Source organism: Phoenix dactylifera, unplaced genomic scaffold (assembly GCF_009389715.1).
Source record: "Phoenix dactylifera cultivar Barhee BC4 unplaced genomic scaffold, palm_55x_up_171113_PBpolish2nd_filt_p 000648F, whole genome shotgun sequence".
NCBI classification, from domain to species: Eukaryota; Viridiplantae; Streptophyta; class Magnoliopsida; order Arecales; family Arecaceae; genus Phoenix; species Phoenix dactylifera.
In genome coordinates this window covers 103,907-124,109 of record NW_024068038.1, presented here as the reverse complement: position 1 = coordinate 124,109, position 20,203 = coordinate 103,907, and the positions used below count along the sequence as shown (strand labels likewise).

Below are 20,203 nucleotides of genomic sequence, written 5' to 3'. Positions count from 1 at the left end.
GGCTAGGGGCACTTGGCGGTTGGCAGGGGTTCCACCGGTGGTATGGCGATGTAGGGACCTGTTCTTACAGGCCATGCGTCAGGGATCGGAGTCCTTGGTGCTGCGTCAGGAGGCTGTCCGAGCTACCTGTATTGCCTACCAGATCTGGTTGGCCAGGAATGCTCGTACCTTCAGCGAACGACGTATGTCGCCGCGATTTGTTGTCGAGAGTGCCCGCGCTCAGGCGGCGGAGCTGTGTTACACTATCCCTGTTGGAGGGACCTTGATAGCTCGGGACACCTGGGGTTCCCACTCTGCTTCGGCAGCCTCTCGTACGGTGTTTTTCACCTGGGAGCCCCCACCCCCGAGTTTCCTCAAGGTCAACTTTAATGGGTCTGTTTTGGATGGTGGCACGCGGGGAGGCGCGGGTTTTGTTATCCGGGACCCGTGTGCCAGGGTTGTGGCTGCCGGTGGCAGTCAGTTATTTGACACTTCAGTTCCCAGCGCGGAGCTGACAGCAGCCTGGGCAGGCCTTTGCCATGCCCGGTGTGTCTTACGGGCTAGGTCCATTATCCTGGAGGGTGACTCAGCCACCATTGTCAGTTGGATCCAGGGGGGTCCAAGGCGTGGCGGGTGTGACCATCCCTTGCTCCGTGACATTTGGGTTATGGCGAGGGATGGATGGGCCTTTCGGGCCAAGCATATTTACCGTGAAGGTAATGGTGCTGCGGATTGGGTAGCTGCGTATGTAGCTTCTCACTCCGGAGGCACCTTATGGAGTGGCGATGGGGAGTTGCCTTTGGCACTCCGAGGTATTTTATTTTCTGACTTTATTGGGTGTATCCGGTCTCGTCAGGTCTGATCCACCCGCATTAGCAAAAAAAAAAAAAAAAAAAAAAAAAAAAAAAAAAAAAAAACTCTTCTGATGCTATAATGGATGTATCAACGGATGAACTAAACCATTTATAGAAATCAGAAGATAAAATATTTAACAATTAAATAGGAATATTTATTGAAGAATCCCAAAATGTAGATCCAGTGTGTATCTTTGATGCGAAAGAAGGATTGATCCTCTTTTGCAATGTCGACCATTAGATCACTCCCAGCATAGATACCAAAGTATTTTGAACTCCTTCATTCATCCATATGCATAGATCTCAAAGCAATCATTATGCAATCCAATGGTGGATCTGCTTGAAAAAAAGTGAATCTTTCTTTCGTGCAAAAGATACAACCCTCTTCCGGAGCTGGTACACCATACCATCCGTGTTTGACTGAGAAGCCGAGAAATTTTGGCTGAGCGTTAACCTTTAGATGTAGGCCCAGAACAGGCCTGGAAACCAGCTCGGGAACCTTCTCCCTAGCCCTGGTCAATTTGACTGTTGGAACATTAGAGCACGTGTGCTCTCTAGATTAGCTTCCGTGTTCTAACCACTAACAACGCGATCTTTCCATGCTCTCCAGCTCAAATGGATGGAGGAAGGGAGAGAGAGAGAGAGAGAGAGAGAGGCCATTGTGAGGCTTATGTGATTCCCAAGCTTCCTTTGATTGGTCCAACATGTCTCATCCTCTATAAAGTCAAAATAAATATCAAACAAAACAAGTCAGCGTTCAAGAGGCAAATTTTGAAGTGTCTACTAAGCATAAATAGCAAACCAATATTAAACTTTGCCAAATGATCATTTTTTCATTCCCAGCTTTGTCTCCATTCTTCATGGCTTGGACAGTGGAAACAGCAAAGACAATGAAAAGTCAAGGCAAGGCAACAACAAACTGATCATGGATCCTTACATATATAATAGCATTAGCTTTACATTGGAAGTCATTAAAGAGATAACAACAAGAGGATCCTAAGTCCTAAACTAACGAAGGGGTTATTTGTAAGTAGAAAGTTTCCTGCTTGAGTTGAAAGCTGACCGAGATATGGTTGGCACGTAAGCAGTGGGCGCATGCCCATACGTAATCAAATTGAGCACGTCATGGTGCCATGCATGAAAGAGTTGCACTCCCGTGATTGAATATAGTTCTTCATCTGATTTTGGAACAAATGAAGAACGAATTTTATGCACGGTTTCTAGGTTCCGCTCCACCTATATAATCAAATTTAGGCTTACAAACGGGTTGAGTTAGGTCACAATCTAACTGGACCCAAATACGATGTGAAGTAGCTTTGGGTCTACGATTTATATCTAGATAAGCCCCATCATCTTACGGTCTTGATTTAGCCTGAGGGAGTCGGACTCCATCTATGAGGTCCATTTAATTTGGAGGTTGGGTTTTAATTTGCAATCTATGCATCCATGGGTCTTAACTCCGAACTAATCCAACACCAATTGGGTCCAAGTCAGGCGAACCCACTTGCGTTTCAAAGTCAAAATTGATGAGCTCATTGGTCTCCCTTCCCTTATTTAAAAGATACTTGCATCTATGAGGTCCTAAACCATGCTCGTTGCAACCTCCCCCAGCTTTTCACGCCTTCGCAAATGACCCAGCCGCTTTCGATGACGGTGATGGTGGTAGGTAACGATGCGGACAAAAATCACCCTCGAAATAAACCCATCTCCACACTCATTAGTGGGACCCTCGCCATTCCGGTCCTCGTTGTCATCCTTTGCACCCGTGTTTGTCCTTATCTTCACAGCGTCATTAGTCATCTCGTATCCGTGAATCTATTTGCTTATTACAAATTATTTTCTTTCTCTCTCTATAAATATACCTTGAAACCCCTCTTTCTCTCCCATCAAAAGGCTGCTCAATTGTCTCTTTAAGAGAGAGCTCTAGAGAGAGAAAGCGGGTGCACGGAATGGAAGGTCTGATACCGTTCGTGATCCACGCGATCAAGAAGAGACGGGAACGGAGCCGCTACCGCTGCCTCTCCGAGGGCTCCACCGGCCGCGGCGGCAGCAGGAAGCCGCTCGTCGCCGACTGGCCGCAGGAGAACTCATCCCACCACCGCCGCACCCGATCCGACTTCCTCCCGCCCTCTATCGGATCCGAATACTTCTCCTCGGATCCGCAGTTCGCCCCCTCTCGAAGCCTGAGAGAAGACGCCCTCAGAAAATGATCGCAATCTCCGTTTCGTTCGTCGACCGAATTCCTCTTTGTTTCATCTGCTTTCGATTAATTAATATCAAAATGTAAAAATATGTTATTTTTTTGTTTCAATTGGAAGTGTCATGGATGGATATAACGATTTAGTTTTATAAATCGATAAATGCAATTACTGCGTTTTATTTTTTCCTTTTTTTTATCTGAGTGTTTATGAATGTTCTTCTTGGAGATATGACTACCGTTGGATTTTCATCCAACGGCTGGGAGAGTATAAGGCGGAGAAATTATAGAAAAGAAGATGCTTGCGGTTGGTAGAACTGGTCGGCATTGTTAGCCCAGAACAGTGATATATTGGGATTCACGAGTGGATATAAAATAAGAGACAGTGGAGGGATGGACACCCGCTGCTTTGTGGCATTCGTGCTGGCGAAAGATTGTGGCGCCTTTTAGCCGTTCATGTGTATCGAGAGGGGCCGCCGACTAGGTCGTCTTCTTTGCTACTCAACACTCCAAAAAGGTCCTCTGGATATGTCATGTAGCTGTCCCTCCACCGCTACACCATTTTTTTTCTCTCGACTCTGTTGGATGTGCTCATACTAGCGTTGTGTGAGCCGCCGTTGAAAAAAAAACGGTGGCGTATTTATTGAGAAATATAAATAAAATTTTGGGAAGTTATTTATTTACTTATTTATTTGGGTGGATGTGAAGAATTTTTGGGTTTAGTCTGCTACCACCCTTGAGTGGTGTTGTGATATATTTTACTCGAATCCCTCTGATTGCTATCATGAAATGGCGACAGAGGTAGAGCATGTCCTCATCCAATGCTCTTTTGGTTAACCAATTGTCGACTATAACTGGTCCGTGCAAACCAAGTTCTTGCTAAGCTTTTGGAGCCAATGTTTTATCGTTTCATTCATGTATTCTATAGAGGCTGGGAGATTTAGGATGCAAGAAATTACTACAATGGAGTTTTGATGTTAGGGCATCTGGTTATGCTCATGTCTTCAAACTTCAAAATTGTCTTTCCTCATTGCGTCTCTCATGCCACCTCATCTTTCTCTTCCTCAGTTTACTTGTTAATTTATAACTCCCATCCCAGATATAGTGAAGATTAATTTAGATGAGTTAATCATGCTAAATTACTAGAGTAGTTATCCAATTGGAGAAAATGAAGAATTTTCTTAACTCATTTAACTCAAACTTTTCAAAAAAAATCTTCAAAAGTAGAAAAATGGATGAAAATAGGGTCGAGGCTTTCTTTCCATTTATAGATAATTTCTAAATTGAGATACATTGTAAAGTCTATTGTTGCACAATTCAGATTTGATTTCCCTTCTAGTTTGAATAAAACTCGGCTTCCAAAAAATAAACATAACTAATGGAAATAAACACGAAAAAGCTAAAATCATACAAAAATATATCTCAGCTTCTTCATTGACTTTGCTTAAAGATGCTCTACCTAATTCTTTCTAAATTGAGAGGTATGCATGGTCAACATCTTTCCCTAAAAGGAGTTTAACGAGCCCTTTCAAGACCCAAATGATGAAATTTAGTCAAATCACTTGATGTGCCACATTTTTAAAGGGAGGCACCATGTTGTAGAATTCAAAAAGTTATCCGATTTACCAAAAAAATAAGATTATCTTAATTAAGTATCATACGATTAAGTTATAGCCTTTGAAAGTTTGGCATATGATTCAGCTTTTCAATATGGTGCATCATGCTTCTGGATCCTGGGTAGTCTATAGTAAACTAAGTGATTCATATCGTGTCTAATAACCCTCTTAGATAAAGTAGGCTGTCAATTCTTTTGGATAATTGCAGCCGGAGATGGCTTAGCTTGTTGAGTTAATGTTTTTGCAGATAGTTGTCAATTGGTTAAGATGGGTGAAGCTGGCAACACAAGCCGTCTACCTTTGCTCAATGATGTGATCCAATTGGCCTTGTTCTATGTTTCATACACTTTTCTATTCAAAGGAAATGGAGTAGTTGTTTGCTTTGTGCTAGGTACGGTTCAATATTTGGTGGTATATACAACTTGCCCTATAGCTATTTTAATTGTGAGACGATTTATTTCAAGATAGTCCTAAGTTACAATCTAATAAGTAACAATTTGAGTTGCAGACATCCGAATAAGTAGCTCCGCTGAAAAACCAGATAGCCCACTTGGCTTGCCTAAGCCTGGATTGTTTCAGACGAGTTTGGACCTAATTTTTAATCCCGAAGGCCTGCAGAGAATTGCAGCTCCGCGACACATCATTCGAGAAAATTTCTTTAGGTAAACTAGGCAAATGTTTTTTTTTTTTTTTTTTTTGGTTAAAAATAGGAGGGGAGGGGGAGGGACCAGCCCACCCGCGTAGCAGCCCCATTACTGGGCCCCCTTCCACTAGGGAATGTTCGATACAGGTCGCAGGTTTCGCGTGCATTCCCCGACCCGTGGGCTCACCCCACTGGGTTCACCGCCTCACATGTGGGTACGTCACCCCAGCGCCACCTTGGTACAAGTGGAAGGAAAGCATAACCGCCAACAAGCCAGCCGGGCATGGGGCATCCGGTCCCCTAATTTAATCGACGCCCGCACGTTTCGAACCCGGGCAACTTGGGCGGAATTATCGCCCCCTTACCACTAGGCTACTACCTTGGTGGCTAGGCAAATGTTCTCTTTTCGTTTAGTCTGCTTCTGTCTTCTAATTGTTTTGACTGTACTCAAATATATTTGGTGTGAGAAGCCGGTATACCAAAATAATAATGATAAAAAAAACCGAACCGTGCCTAAAATTTAGGCTCCACACACCAACCATCCCAGCCTCAACCCAATATTTATATAATATATATAATATAATATAACATAAAATAATATATATATATATATATATATATATATATATATATATCTTCTTCCCCATCTCATCCTTCCCATCTCTCTCTCTTTGCCCCAACCTTCCCCTCCCCTCCTCCTCCTCCTCCTCCCCCCAACGCGCCGGCCACCCCTTGTCGCACGACTCCCACCTCCCCGGCTCCTCCTCCTCCCATTGCCCTTGCTTTCCCTCGCCCTACTTCACCCTTCCCTCCGCCTCCTCCTCTTTCTCCTCCCCACCAATCCGACCCCGCCTCTTGTTCCACCTCCCCCTTCCCTCCTCCTACTCCTCCTCCGCACCTCCCCTTCCCTCCTCCTCCTCCACCCCACCAGTCCGGCCGCCCTTAGTCCCACCTCCCCCCTGCCCTTCCCTTGCAAATAACTAATACAACCGTTTGACTGCCTACAATTTAATTATAATTAGAAATTCCAACTGTAGAAAAGTCAAAATTTGAAAATGACTTAATACCAATTGCAACATAAGTTGCAAGTCCTAACTCCCCCATTTTGCATCCTCTCACCCAGTCACTTTCTTAACTTAAATTTCCTTAATACTATATATTAATAATTCAATATTAGTTAATTATTTTATAGTATATATTATAAAGTATAAATGATATATTATATTTATTTTAATATCCAACAATGTTAAATATATACTATTATATTATTAAACTATTATAATAACTATTTAATAATGTAACTATTGTTATGATTATAATGCACTTTAGTACTATGTCATAATGATTCTCATTACAATTATTTTGATAATATATGTTATAAGATATAAAGTGTATAATATATATAATTATTATAAATATATATTAAGTTATATAATAATAAAATCTAATTTATTACAGTATTAAATAATTTTATAGTTATACAATAATTATAATATTTAGAATTTTTTATCTTTGTTACCTAGAAGAGAAATTTGACCTAGATTCTGAAAGGACAAATTTTACTAGTATAGATAGAGGTCATGTGCCATAGTTTTGTATATATTGATTGAAAGAAATTAAAAAGAGTATTTTACCCTGCTTTTCACCTAATTCCTCTTTTATATAGAACAAAAATTTGATTTAGAGTTAGCAACTTCAACATAATTAGTATAAATAGTGATTTTGTGCATTAATTTTATCATCTTTAATGAAAGCAAATGGTTTAGCACAAATTGGTGCTGACACTAGTGCTAAGTCAGCCATCATTCGAGTTTATGGTCGCTACAGAGTCCATCTAGTTCAGTAGGTCCAGCCAGTTTCATCAGTTCAGTCAGCTTGATTTTATTTTGGATTGATTTTATATTATGGGCTTGTTTGCATATTGTCATTTTAAGACTTTTATGGGATTGTTTTCTTTGTACGAGTCTTTTTGTTATTTTGTGACTCTATATATATATATAGGTCCATGTTCGTGTTTAGGGTTTAATGAATGATTGATTGATTGAATTAGCCTCATTTTCTCTCTGAAACCCTAGCGTGAAGCCATAGCCATGGCCAGAGTCAGGTGAGAAGCTTAGTTCCCCTTCTTTTCTTCCTCTTCTCTTCTTCTTTTTTTCCCCTCTTCTCCTTGCAGTTGTCTTGCATCAACTTTGGTACTAGAGCTACACTTAGATCCCGCACGAGGAGCTATAGTCGATTGACCTGAACTTGTTGGAGTACTACTGGGGCTACACCGAGCCGCTTTCGTCAAGGTCGATTTCTTTCCATCTGGGAAGAGTTGGTGCGGACACTAGTGCCAGGTCAGCCATCATTCGAGTCTACGGTCGCTACAGGGTCTAGCCAGTTCAGCGGGTCTAGCCAGTTTCGTCAGTTCAGTCAGCTTGATTTTATTTTGGATTGATTTTATGTTATAGGCTTATTTGCATATTGTCATTTTAGGATTTTTATGTAATTATTTTTTTGTAGGGATCTTTTTGTTTTTTTGTGATGCTATATATATGGGTCCATGCTCATGTTTAGATTTTGATGAATGATTGATTGAATGAATTAGCCTCCTTTTCTCACTAAAACTTTGGCGTGAAGCCATGGCCAGAGCCAGCTTGGTTTTCCTTCTTCCCCTCCTCTTCTTCTCTTCTTTCTTCTCCCCTTTCTCCTTGCAGTTGTCCTGCATCACAAATTCTTGCTATTCTCTATTATTTTATTATAGGATATTTGAATTAAACAAGTTGAAGAAATTCTTTTTTCCTCTGAATTGGATTATTTTGTAATTATATATAATTTTATTAATATGCATCCAACCTCAATAGGTAATTTTCTCTTGTTTCTTTCCATCAAAATAAGCAAAAATATTTATAGATAATTTAAGGATCAAGATTTTTTTGTTTCATGGTTAGATGAAAGATGTTTTTGTATTGTGTAACGGCCAACATGGAGCTTCATCGAGAACATTCTACATGGCTTAATATTAGAATAGATTTTGCGAAATACCAAGCTCCTCATGTAAGATTTTAATGCTGTAGGGGCTAAATAAAAATATATTAGTTTGCTAAACTCCAATATACAAACTCTTATCATAAGAAAAAGAAGTAAAGAGGCTATAGCATGGTTATAAACATTCACTAGATTGGTGCCCACGGCTCAAGAGCTATTAAAAGTTTCATCAGTAAGATGCCTACTCGCTCGAGAATAAAACCGTAAACTCGAGAATAAACCGTAACTTGGGTGGATTTTGTTTGGTTTGAAGGCCGATGAGCCCCAACTCCCCTTCCAAAACTGATCCAATCCAACTTATTGACAGAAACTTAAATATTCCATTTGAAAACCTGTTAATGAATCCAAAGAATGATACTAAAATCCAAATCTAGCTCAACTCTAAATTTTCAACCTGGTCATTATTTGGAGTGGATCATATTAAATTAGGTCAGTACAATCAGAATTAAAGTAAATCATGTTGGAAGCTTAGCTAAATACATATGAGCTGAGTTTAGTTTTGTTGATATTTGGAACCCTATAAAGAACAGCATTGGACTTGATTTGGGTTAAGTTAAATTAGATGCCCTATCATCAACCTTTTGATTGGGTTCGGATTCGATCGAGTCATCCAAGTTCTAAACCATCACATTTGAAGTTGGCAACCCAACAAATTTTGCATCAGCTCCTATCCAACCCAAATCGTAATTTTATTCGTTCCAAGCTGGCCTCCTGCAATAATCACAAATGTTTGGATTCCAATTTACTCCTCTCACAAGTCGAAGGGCAAACACTCGTAATCCCAAGCTGGCCTCGTGCACGTCTCAATTTACATGCTAATCGTCCGATCAGTGTTCCATTCCAAGGATCCATCTCCTGCTTCCATCCAGCCGTTCATTATCTATTCCCCTTCCATCCATCAAATACGCAATAATTTAGTTGGGCTTGTCCCTTCCTCCCCCCTACCCCCTTTTTTTAAAGCAAAAAAAAAAAAAAAAAAACGCAATAATTTATTCATCATCATAATAAAAAAGAAATATAAAAAACGGAGTGCGAGAATTCTCCCTTCCTCCAACTTCGTGGCGGCCGGACCCCTTTTTCAAGCCCCCAGCCCACCGCCGCTCCCACTCGTCCACTCCTCCCCCACCCTTCTCTTCTTATTTCCGGTCAAACTCCTCTCTCTCTCTCTCTCTCTGTCCGCCGCCGCCGCTGCCGCCACCATGACGGGACCGGGGCTCTTCTCCGACATTGGGAAGAAGGCCAAAGGTCTCAATCTCTCTTCCCCCAAATCCATCGCCAAATAAATGTCTTTTATTTCTTAATTTTTTGGTCTTTTCTGGTTTTTTTTTTGATCCTGTTTTCGTGGTATTTAGATGTGCTGACAAAGGACTACAGCTGTGACCAGAAGTTAACCATCTCGACCCACAGCGCCTCTGGAGTGGTAACATCCCAGACGCTACTTCTTCTTCTTGTTTTTTTTAAAAGAAATTTTAATCTCCGATTTCTATTTTTGTTTTCTGTTCTCAATTCTATAGATCGATTGATCTCTAGGGATATTTCTGCTGTTTGTAGGTTTCGGATTGATGTCTCTTATGTTGTGAAATCTTAGGGTCCAACCAATTTCTTACATAACCGATTCTTTACTGATCGATCAGATCGTGTGACGCGATTTAATTTTTATTTTGTGGAAGGTTTTAGTGCTGATCTGATCTTTGAGTTAGGATTTCTCTTGTTAATAACTCTTAAAGCGAAGTTGGTCAATTTTAGAAATCTGCTGAATATTTTTTTTACCTTTTTTTATTGTCAATTTTTGTTTTTGTTTTCTTTTGCTTGTGAAGTTGAAAAGAAAGTAGAACTAATGTTGCATTCGTTTATGGTCAGATTGCAGAAATGTTCTGTTTTGCTAATATTGAATTGCTCACTTTGTTATTGTTTTAATGGAACTGTAGTTGTTTTGTTTCACTGTTGTAATTATTGTTTCATTTGATGAGGATTTACGTGGGTCCAATTCTACTAGAAAATGCTAATGAGTTTTGTTGTTGTTGTTGCTGCTCGGCCATTCTATTAGTTGGTTCCGTACATATCCCATAAATCCTTTCCTCTCTTTTCCCCTATTAGATGTACGAGGATTCCCATACTTTTTCTTTTTCTTCATCAGAAAGAGTGATTGGGAGCAGTCGGGTCTTTGTTTTGTTTAGAATTTCCATTCTGCAGTATTCTGGTTCATTCTTTCAGCCTCTATATGTTTTCTAAACAGGCCTGTTTAATTCTTCATTTTCTCTTTCATTTTTTATGTGCATGCATTTGTGTGTAAGAATTCAACTTTGACTGGGAACCTGGCCATCCAATTTGCTACTCTTTTCCTGCGAAGAGGAAAAAATGATTGATAGCTATGTGATAGCCTGTCATTTGTCCTAAATGTCATGACTAGTTCTCGTAAAATATCACAGGGCATCATCAAATCCAATCTGTGGTTGGTATGGCCTTTTTATCAATATCACATCTTTTAATCTATGCTGAAGATCTTAGTCTCCCATTTTTGTTGCATGGGCATAGCTTAATGCTATTGCTAGGTTGTCAAATCTATCTGTTTGAGTACCAACACCTTGTCATGTAATGGCTTGAAGCCATAGGAGGCCTAGAGGAACTGAGGCAATATGTCTACTATGTGAAAAAAAAAGAAGGGCGAAGTTGGGAGGTATGACTAAGTTTGAAAGTTGATGCAGAAGGTGAGTGCCTTTCTTGGATGTTTAGAGGGACCAAGGATTCCATCTAAGTCAACTTCAATGAATGTGTTTGGAAAAAAATCAGGTTTTTTTCATTTGAATAATGAGGGCAAGGGAAACTAGTTTTAATTCCCTGGACCATTTAGATTATCAATATTTAAATTCAGGGGCATGGGAGCAAGTTTCTGGTCTCTAAGAGGGATGAGCTGTCTGAGAGGTATAGGTATATTGGCAGTGCAAAGTTGGAACTGATTTTTTAATTCATATCTTTCAAGGATAGAGTTAGAAGGTGGGCAAAGAGGAAATGTTTGGAAGCTACAATAGTGGGTTTGCCAGCAATGCTTTTCATGATCCATACTATATATTTTTAATTTTTATGGTGATTCACCATTTATTATGATTTAAGCGGTTAGGATCCTACTGGAGATAGCCACTTTCACCCATATGTACAAGGGCAAGTATAGTAAAAAGATGGAAGTGGAAGGGTATTATCATGTCATTCGGTCTCTTTGCACAATGGCAAAGCAATGATAGCCGCTCCTCTCTTTCACCACATCCACATTGGGCAGCGCAACAAGGTAGATAGATCCCAATAAGGACGTTGGTCTCACTGCAATGGGCGAGGGTGCCGTTGGTGATGGGGGCCAGAACAAGGTGGTGCCAATGGTGCGTAGGGGCATGGTGGGGGGGAAACCTGTATGTTTTGTTGTTTGGCGGCCGTCAGTGAATAAGATGCTGGAGGAGGAAGGTTGATATGGCGGATAAAAGTGGACGGAGATGGAGGAAGATCCATTAGACTGTTTCTTTATTGAATTGGGATGCTGATATGGTTAGCTTGGATGGTTCATTCCTTTGAGCTTTTTGCCAGAAGAGAGGTAAGAAAAGAAACCTGTTGTCAACTGCTTTCCTACCACTCTCCTATAATGCCCTCCATTAGCCGATGGTTGAGATTGATTTTTCCAATCTAATAAATTTAAATAAAGTTGTATTGTAGCAAAATGCTATGATAGTTGGTTGTTCAAGGGCTAATTATTAAAAGGTTGGAAAGTGAAAAGCTTAGCTTCTTAGCTGGTTGTAAAAGAAAATTAAGAGTAGTATATCAGGTTGGATGGTAGGTGCATATTATTGTATTATGAACCTGTGGATGGTATTGGCATGCGAAGTAATCGTATGACTATGTGATGCTAGTCCACCAGGATTTTTTGTTGGTTACTTAAAGAAAAAAGATAACCAAGGTTTTGCATCACTTGATTTGATTAGTTTGTGGGGAGAGTTCTAAGTTTGCTGGAAAATTGAACTTTTGGATTTACACTAGATTACATTTGGCTTAGACAACATTGAAGTATTTGGTAGATATAATTTGCAGGGAAGGTGATGCATTGCAATTAATGCATCTGATTGATGGTTTCTTCATGGTTAAGTTGGTAGAAATGAGATTATGCATTATCAACCAATACAATCTAGTGGCTCTTTGCCAAAGACTTATTCAAGATCGTGTTAGGTTGTCAGGTTAAGGTTGTCAATTCAACTTGGATATATTTTTTCCATTTATTATGTAGATCAATATAGATGGTAGATAATCCAATTCAAATGAATTCAACATAGGTCATGTTTTGTTGCTTTTGTAGAGTTCCCTTTTTGAGACATTGCTTAGGATGGTGACCTGGGGATTATGAGGGTGAATTTCTTCTTGTATTCGATGAACCATTAGAAAGGTGCCTTCATATGGAACAAGGGCTAAATGCTTACTGCATAAATCCTATGGTTAACAAATGTATTTTGGGGCCATAGTCAGTGGAAATAATGCATGATATCTACTACTATATTCTGTCATTTGAAATATATTCTTCATTTCTTTCACAACTGAGTGTGCAAAAATTGACTACTTGTTGGTATGTTCTTTTTTCTTTTTAAGTTTTCATATCATGACCATCTTTTTTTGTGGATTCATTGATTTTACATATCCTATTTCCTGTTTGTTTATGTTTGGTGTTATAAAGATGGATTTTAACCATAGCCATGGGTTACAGATTTGCAATATTCATGTATAACTATCAAAAATCTACTTGAAAAGTCAAGTTTTTGGGAGATGAGATCTAAAGACAAGCTTTGCTTAAGTTTATAGATTCAGTTTTTTTTATCACTACTTTTTTCTTGTTTTATTTTAGAAATACTCATCTTCAGTAGATGAATAATGCATATTTTTATTTATTAACATCGGTGTTTTTAAATTGACTAATTTTTTCAGTGAAATAAAATTTAAAAAGTTAGCATGATGCATAAATTTTTTATCGGTTGGAAAGGAGATTAGATGACATAAAAATTGTCATTGAATCGTCATAAGGAGATTTTGGGTTTTAGATAACTTATCTATAATTAAGTTCCTTTAAATATCTTGATTTTTTTAGCTCCTGCATTCATTGCTTTTTATTATAGTAGATTGTACAGTATGTTATTAAGCAAGTTATCGTTTGATGCTTGAAGAGAGATTTTGTGAACATCAACTTATTATGATACAGTATTAGCTTTGGTGAATCTCTAGGGTAATGGAATTTGACCATTGTTGCATGCAATAAATATTTCTATCACCTGAAGTGTATCAAAGTCAATTCTCTTGGTGCAGCTCCTTTTTTTTATCGGATTTGAGCCACTATTTGGCTAGCTGCTTTTAGCTCTTTCATTTGCAAGTTCCCAATTTATTTGTTTGCCAAGAGTACACTATTCTATCATAGTTGTTTGCTTGGAACTATTGATGATATCTTTTCACGGTCTCCAGATTCTTTTGACTTTCTTCAGAAATGCTTTTCCTTAATCACTTAGGACTTACCATACTTTTTGAATTTATGATGATCTCATAAAAAAAAAAAACAGTTTTTGTGAATCCATTACAAATCTTTTCTAATTTCCCTTTGCCTATTCATCTAACTTATAATGTTTTACATATCTATTGCATAAGCATTTTAATCACCAGTTTTTTCAAATTCTTGGTATTTTGCTAAATAATGGACCTTTGCTGTTGTCAAGGTCAGTGCGTTAAGTGCATTTAAGATTGGAAGAGTTGTTTTAGATACCTGGGCATGCTTCACTATCAATTATTTATGATGCCAACATATAAAAGCATCACTGCATATTGGAAATTGTCCTTTTCTCTTGTTTTGACCTTTTTCTTTGTGAAGCACCATATTTCTTTGCAAACATGTCAATATATATTTCTTAATTTTCAATTTGCATGCATTCTAGTGTACTGTGGAGTGGTAATAATATTGCAGTTGTTTCTATTTTATGTTTTTCTCCTTAAATCTCATGGGCTTTTTTAACCACTTGCAGGGCAGGTGCTTGACCATATTAATCTAACTATATGAACCATCCAAAAGCAAATGTTTGAGATGCAATTTGTAAATACTTGGCCTTTTTGTGTTCGGAGTGCTTTACATATTAATTGTACCTGCTAGGATAACTACACTTTCTACTTAATTGAAAAAAATATTTTGAATTTTTCTCCATTTGTTTTCAAAAATTTGGTAAAAGCTAACATTGGAATTTCAAGGGTAGGTGATTTGGTTTATGTTTTTATTATTTTTATATTTATTTATTTTTCTAATAATGGCTTTCATTTTCAGTTAATTTACAATCTATTGAGTCTTAGGGGTCTTGTTTTGGTATCTTAGGAGAAGGTTAAATATTTTATATTTTCTTGTAATTTTTGGCTATTAATTTTAAGTTACTTTTTGTGTAGAATCCTAAATTGAGTGGGATTATTGTCATAAAGTTATATTTTAGTCTATATTAGGTTAGGAAAGATTGAGTCATTAGGATTGTGTTTTGAATTGGTCTTGATAACTTTTCTATGGAGATGCATATTTTGGTATTTTTTAGAAAATCTTAAGTATCTGGCTCTCTTTTTTTTTCTTCAGGAAGAAAGTCTTGATGTATCCTTGCTAGTATAGAAAGTAGCTAGCTGTTTCACCTTGGGTACTTTAGTACTCTTAGAATTTCTCTGGAGTCATGCTCCTGAGCGCACCTCCAAGGTGCATTTTAGCCCTGTGGTTCCCCATTCTTAAACATAATTCTGCTTCCAATCATTTAATGGTCTACATTGTGTCAACATGTAGGATGTTAAAATGTAGTGACATTGTATTGTATGATAGTAACTTTAGTGACAGTTTTTGTCAGTTGCAACCTAGTTGTGCTTTAAGTGCTGGCCTTCTACAAGCATTTCTGGTTGGGTTGGCATAGACTTATAAGTCCCTTTTTTATTTTTTTAAATTAGAAAGGGCTTTCAAGTTTTTTCTTTTTTTGTTTGCTTTGTTTAAGGATGACATGGTCAGCATGTCATAACACTTCCAGTGTTTTAAAATGTGGTGTATGCAGTCGCATATGCTGCAGCATGTGTATGCTGTCCCATGACTGCAATATTTTGCCTGTACGTGGTTACTACATGCAGTCAGATTACATTTGGACCGAAAAGATAGTCCATTGTGCTTTATGCAACTATATATGCAGCCCATTCTTATGTGGGCACATGCGGATGGAGCTAGCTCAAGCTGATAGTTAAGCTGGATGCGTTCTTCAAAGATATGGGTATTGTTAATAATGTTAATATATTGGTTATGTTATAACTGTAGGTATTAGCTATCAAGTACGAAACACTAATTAGTTGTTAGTTGTTATTATTAACATGATTATTTTATCCAAAAAAATATATTGTTATCATCATTATTATTTATAATGTATTTTATTTTGTTTACACATAAAAAGCACCTGTTTATGTGGCCTGCATATCGAATATGCACTTTCCAGTCCCCTGATTGCCGGCAGATGGCAGCTGCCTTTTTAAAACACCGACACTTGCAATGCTGGCTAATTGCTGGCATGCCCCCTGCTAGTGGCACTTAAATCCTTGAACCTAGTTATATTTAGAGAACTCTTTTGCATAATCAATTTGTTAATGGAACTCAGGAATTCATCATGCCTTTCTTGAGCCTATGCTAAAATTAAGTTATTATGATCAAAAAGTATAATAGAAGAAGAAAGATATGAGTCCCCATACGAAGGTGATTAGGTGATATCAATCTGAAATAGAAGAAGGGAACAGAGAAGACAACTTGGCAGTGGTGGTGAGCAGAAAAATGTGAGCTATGAATCTTGTAGGTTGATAGAATCCTGTGATCCCATCGAAGCTTAACATTGTATAGCAGCATGAGTGGTGTTACAAAATACTTAGCTGGTATCTGTTTATGTATCCTGACCTGTGAATATTATTGTATTTGGATAATGTTTTAAGCATTCTGCAAATCTCCATTTAGATGTTTTTTTCAAGACTTGAAAATTCTTATTGAGTTTGCAAGGACTTCTTACTTTTCCAGATACAATGCCTTGAAACTAAGTAAATTCACAATGAATTTGATGGGACACCACCTCCTTTTCTGTACATTATCTGCATCCTATTAATTTATGTACTCGCCAAGATTTGAGCTTGCTTGTCCGTATGAAAGCTTGAATGTTAAATAGTCTTAGTGGACTCTATACCTTCATTTCTATGCACCTTTGAGTTCTACAACATGCAAATAATTTGTATGGAATAGTGGCATGCATAATTTCTTTTGGTTATGTACCTCCAAGTGCATGCATCCTTTTCATTATTAAGCTCAAGCCCAAAATGAGAGGAGAAAAGCATATCCAATTTTCTTTCCATCTCTCTAAGAAAGGTCACATACCCCTTCAGCCCATTTCATGACCCACCTGTGTCTTATTTTGGATTGAAATGATGAAAATGTACTGCTCCATATTATTTAACCTCCACTCTGCTCAATCTCCAAAGCTACTTTCCTGAAAAGGCTCACTTTTTGTCATTTGACCTCTTGATTACTCATCTTTTTTAATCATTAAGTTTGTGGGCACAACCCATAACTGGTCTTCAGGCTGTGTCTTGCCTTGTGTCTACTTTCAGCATTGAAAGAGATCACTTTGGACATGCCTCTTCTTCATCAAGACATATATTGGATCCTTGAAGATTGACATAGGACACAGCCATGGTTCTGTTGCTTAATGTTCAACATCAGACATCTGCAATTAGTAATATATTCTGCTACTATTATAGATTTCACAAACCTGCCCAGTTTTCTGTTAGCTGAAGGGCAAAGCGTCTTGTGTAGCGCAATAGATGTGTATTAATTGGAGTACAGGATGAGTATTCACAATACTTTTGGAGTTATGCCCATATAGTCTTTCTTGATACCCTGGGCTTTACATCCTCTTCAAAAAATGTTCATTATCTTATATTTACATTTGGACCTCTGCTGTGCTGTCCCTTCAAAACTGTATTTCTTCGACAGGAGGTACTGATGTCACATTCATCTTTTATTCTTCTGAATTTGCTATAGCCCCTTTCACCCTTTTCCCTTGCAATTGTGATCTTGATCCCTGTGGACGTCAGGTGGTCTTTCAGATGGCCTTTTGAAATTCCTTTTCAAATACCTAATTCTTCAGCTTCTGGAAGATATTTTAAATTTGTGATATCTGACAGAATCTTAGTGATGAATTTCTATAATTTGTTGATAGGTTTTTCTATTCTATCTTTCAGAATGACAGGCTAGATTGAAATTTATACCAAATCTAAAGTTCAGGACAATAATTCCTCAGAAGAGTAGACAAAGAAAAATCAGGATGATGACACAATTGAAGCAGATTATCATCACTATGAAACTTACAACTAAATTGAGGTTTAAAGTTTGCTTGAATTAGTGTATTAGTATGGCAGTTTCATTTATTTGAACATCACATTTGTTAAATTAAATGTAGTTTTGCATGTTTGATTGTACCATTTGACATACTGAGAAATGGTCTGAAGACTCTAGGATTTGTGTATTTTTCCCATGAGTTCTGTGCATGTTGTTGGTGTATGGTACTTTCTATCGCAGCTTGTCTGGTTTAGTCAAGTGCTCTTGTTCTCATTTATTTGCTCACTGAATTCTTCATTTTGTGCAGCTTCTTTACCATGTTCACCGTTATTGATCTTTCTGTTTATCTTTTCTATTCCAGTTGTGGTCACGATCTTAATTAGTTTTGACATCAGTCTCCTTGTCGGATTTTTTTTTTGGGGGCAAAATTCAGACTTATCATTGTGCAGGTTATGTTACTTTCAAAATAGTCTTCAGTTTTACATTTGATTTATTTTTGCATTAACTAATATCGTTACATTGTTTCAAATTGCTGACGGTTGACAGAATGAAAATGCTCTGATGTTAATGCTGTGACGTCTGTGTGCATGCATGCGTGTGTGCAACCTACCACATCTCTTTAACAGAATTTTGCATTTGTTATGTTTTCCCGATGATAACAATGTAATTTTCCTTTGGCTTTTGTTGCTGTCAACTGATTTCTTGTGTCCTTGTTAATAATAACTAGTTATTCATTTGTTGGTAGTTGTTTATAATTGGCAGATTGACATCATAATCTCACAATTTTGTCATTTATTTGGTGGTTTTGTTATCATCTGGTTTGTGTTGCCCATGTAGTTTCCCCCTATAAATATATCTAATAGAAAAGTGAAACCTAATTTTTCTGGTTTATTTTCAGGGCCTTACTTCTGCTGCAGTGAAGAAAGGGGGCCTTTATTCTTTTGACATTGGTACACAATACAAGTACAAGAACACCCTTATCAATGTTAAAGTCGACACAGATTCAAATGTTTGTTGCTGCTACTTGTCCTTCTTATGGCTATCTGAACTATAAATTGTTCAACAATCTAAGCAAGTACTTTTTTCAATGTGTACTAGGTCTCAACAACTCTCACCATGGTAGAGATCTTGCCATCTACGAAAACTATTGCTTCTTTTAAGCTGCCAGATTACAATTCTGGGAAGGTAATGACTGTTCCAAGCTTAGAAGGATTGTCACAAAGCTAATAGTTGGTTACTAAAAGACACGTTCCTTTTTTTCCAGCTGGAGATTCAATATTTCCATCACCATGCAAGTTTTACCACGGCTGTGGCCTTGAAGCAATCACCTGTTGTTGACCTTTCTGGGACGGTAGGTGCCCATGGCATTGCTTTTGGTGCAGAGGCTGGTTTTGACACAGCTTCAGGAAGTTTTACCAAGTACAGTGCTGGAATAAGCTTGGGAAAGCCTGATTATAATGCTTCCATAATTCTGTAAGTTTTTAATCTACTATCACATTCTCTAGCATGAACATACCATACAAGGGTATATAGAAGCTGATCTCTTTTTTTTTTTTTGATAAATTCCTGACTTTTTTTTTACTAGGGCGGACAAGGGAGACACACTCCGTGGTTCATACGTGTTCCATTTGGATGAGATGCAGAAAAGCGCTGTGGTTGGAGAAATTACCAGAAGGTTCTCTACCAATGAAAACACATTCACTGTTGGAGGGCAATATGCTCTTGATCCCCAAACTACTGTGAAGTCGAGGCTGAACAACTCTGGGAAGCTTGCAGCACTTCTCCAGCATGAGCTGAAGCCCAAGTCGATTCTGACCATCTCTGGTGAGTTTGACACCAAGTCCTTGGATAGAACTCCCAAGTTTGGTCTGGCACTTGCTCTCAAGCCATGACTTGTCTGTGGGTAGAGGGTGAAACTTGATTTTTTTTGGTTGGGTCCAGAAGTTACCGCCAATAAAATTACATCACAGATTCTTTTGTTGAAATTTTGGCTCACTGTGGATGATTTGGTTGATGCCCTTATTTACTATTTCCCTTTTATTCTTGGATGTAACTCGACCTGTGGTAGAGTTGTAATGTTATTTCCTGTTGAGGCGCTGTCCTCACTAGACTCTGAGAAATTATCACAGGAGTTCCTGTCTTGCCGAATTTGCACTTGACAATGATGGTTTTAACTTTGCTTCTCTTTGCTTTGAACCATGGGAGCATCTCGCATAATTCTATTGATAGTACCATGGGATTTTCTCTGAATAGACCGGCAGGGAAAGTATGATGGAGATTTGTTTTCTTCAACCCTTGTGTCTTCTCGTGTCTGGCACAAGGAGGCATTTCTGGATCTGGGCCATGATTTAGTGCCAACAATACTGTGTTTATCCCTTGGGGTGAAGTAAAAGTTGCTCTCATAAATCGAAGAAAGCTGTACTTTGCTGGGTTTGTGTGTGAAGTTTTGTTCTGCAGACCTTTGTTTTACAAACTTTAAGCATTGTGAGAGCACTGTAA

The 20,203-nt window shown here is 38.2% G+C and overlaps 1 protein-coding gene across 1 annotated transcript; it reads left to right on the top strand.

Moving 5' to 3' along the window:
* The first annotated feature begins 9,377 nt into the window (after window positions 1–9,377).
* On the top strand, window positions 9,378–19,878 carry LOC120106817 (mitochondrial outer membrane protein porin 5-like). The gene is made up of 6 exons (XM_039119870.1): window positions 9,378–9,564; window positions 9,672–9,739; window positions 18,603–18,713; window positions 18,803–18,889; window positions 18,969–19,177; window positions 19,290–19,878. The coding sequence occupies exons 1-6, from the start codon at window positions 9,519–9,521 to the stop codon at window positions 19,594–19,596; spliced, it is 828 nt and encodes a 275-aa protein (XP_038975798.1). The 5' UTR covers window positions 9,378–9,518; the 3' UTR covers window positions 19,597–19,878.
* The last annotated feature ends 325 nt before the right edge of the window (window positions 19,879–20,203 follow it).

Excerpts from the sequence above, each read along its gene's own strand:
- LOC120106817 (XM_039119870.1), top strand. The coding sequence starts at position 9,519 with ATGACGGGACCGGGGCTCTTCTCCGACATTGGGAAGAAGGCCAAAG. Across the intron at positions 18,714-18,802 it reads AAGTCGACACAGATTCAAAT|GTCTCAACAACTCTCACCAT; the intron begins GTTTGTTGCTGC and ends AATGTGTACTAG. Across the intron at positions 19,178-19,289 it reads TATAATGCTTCCATAATTCT|GGCGGACAAGGGAGACACAC; the intron begins GTAAGTTTTTAA and ends TTTTTTTACTAG.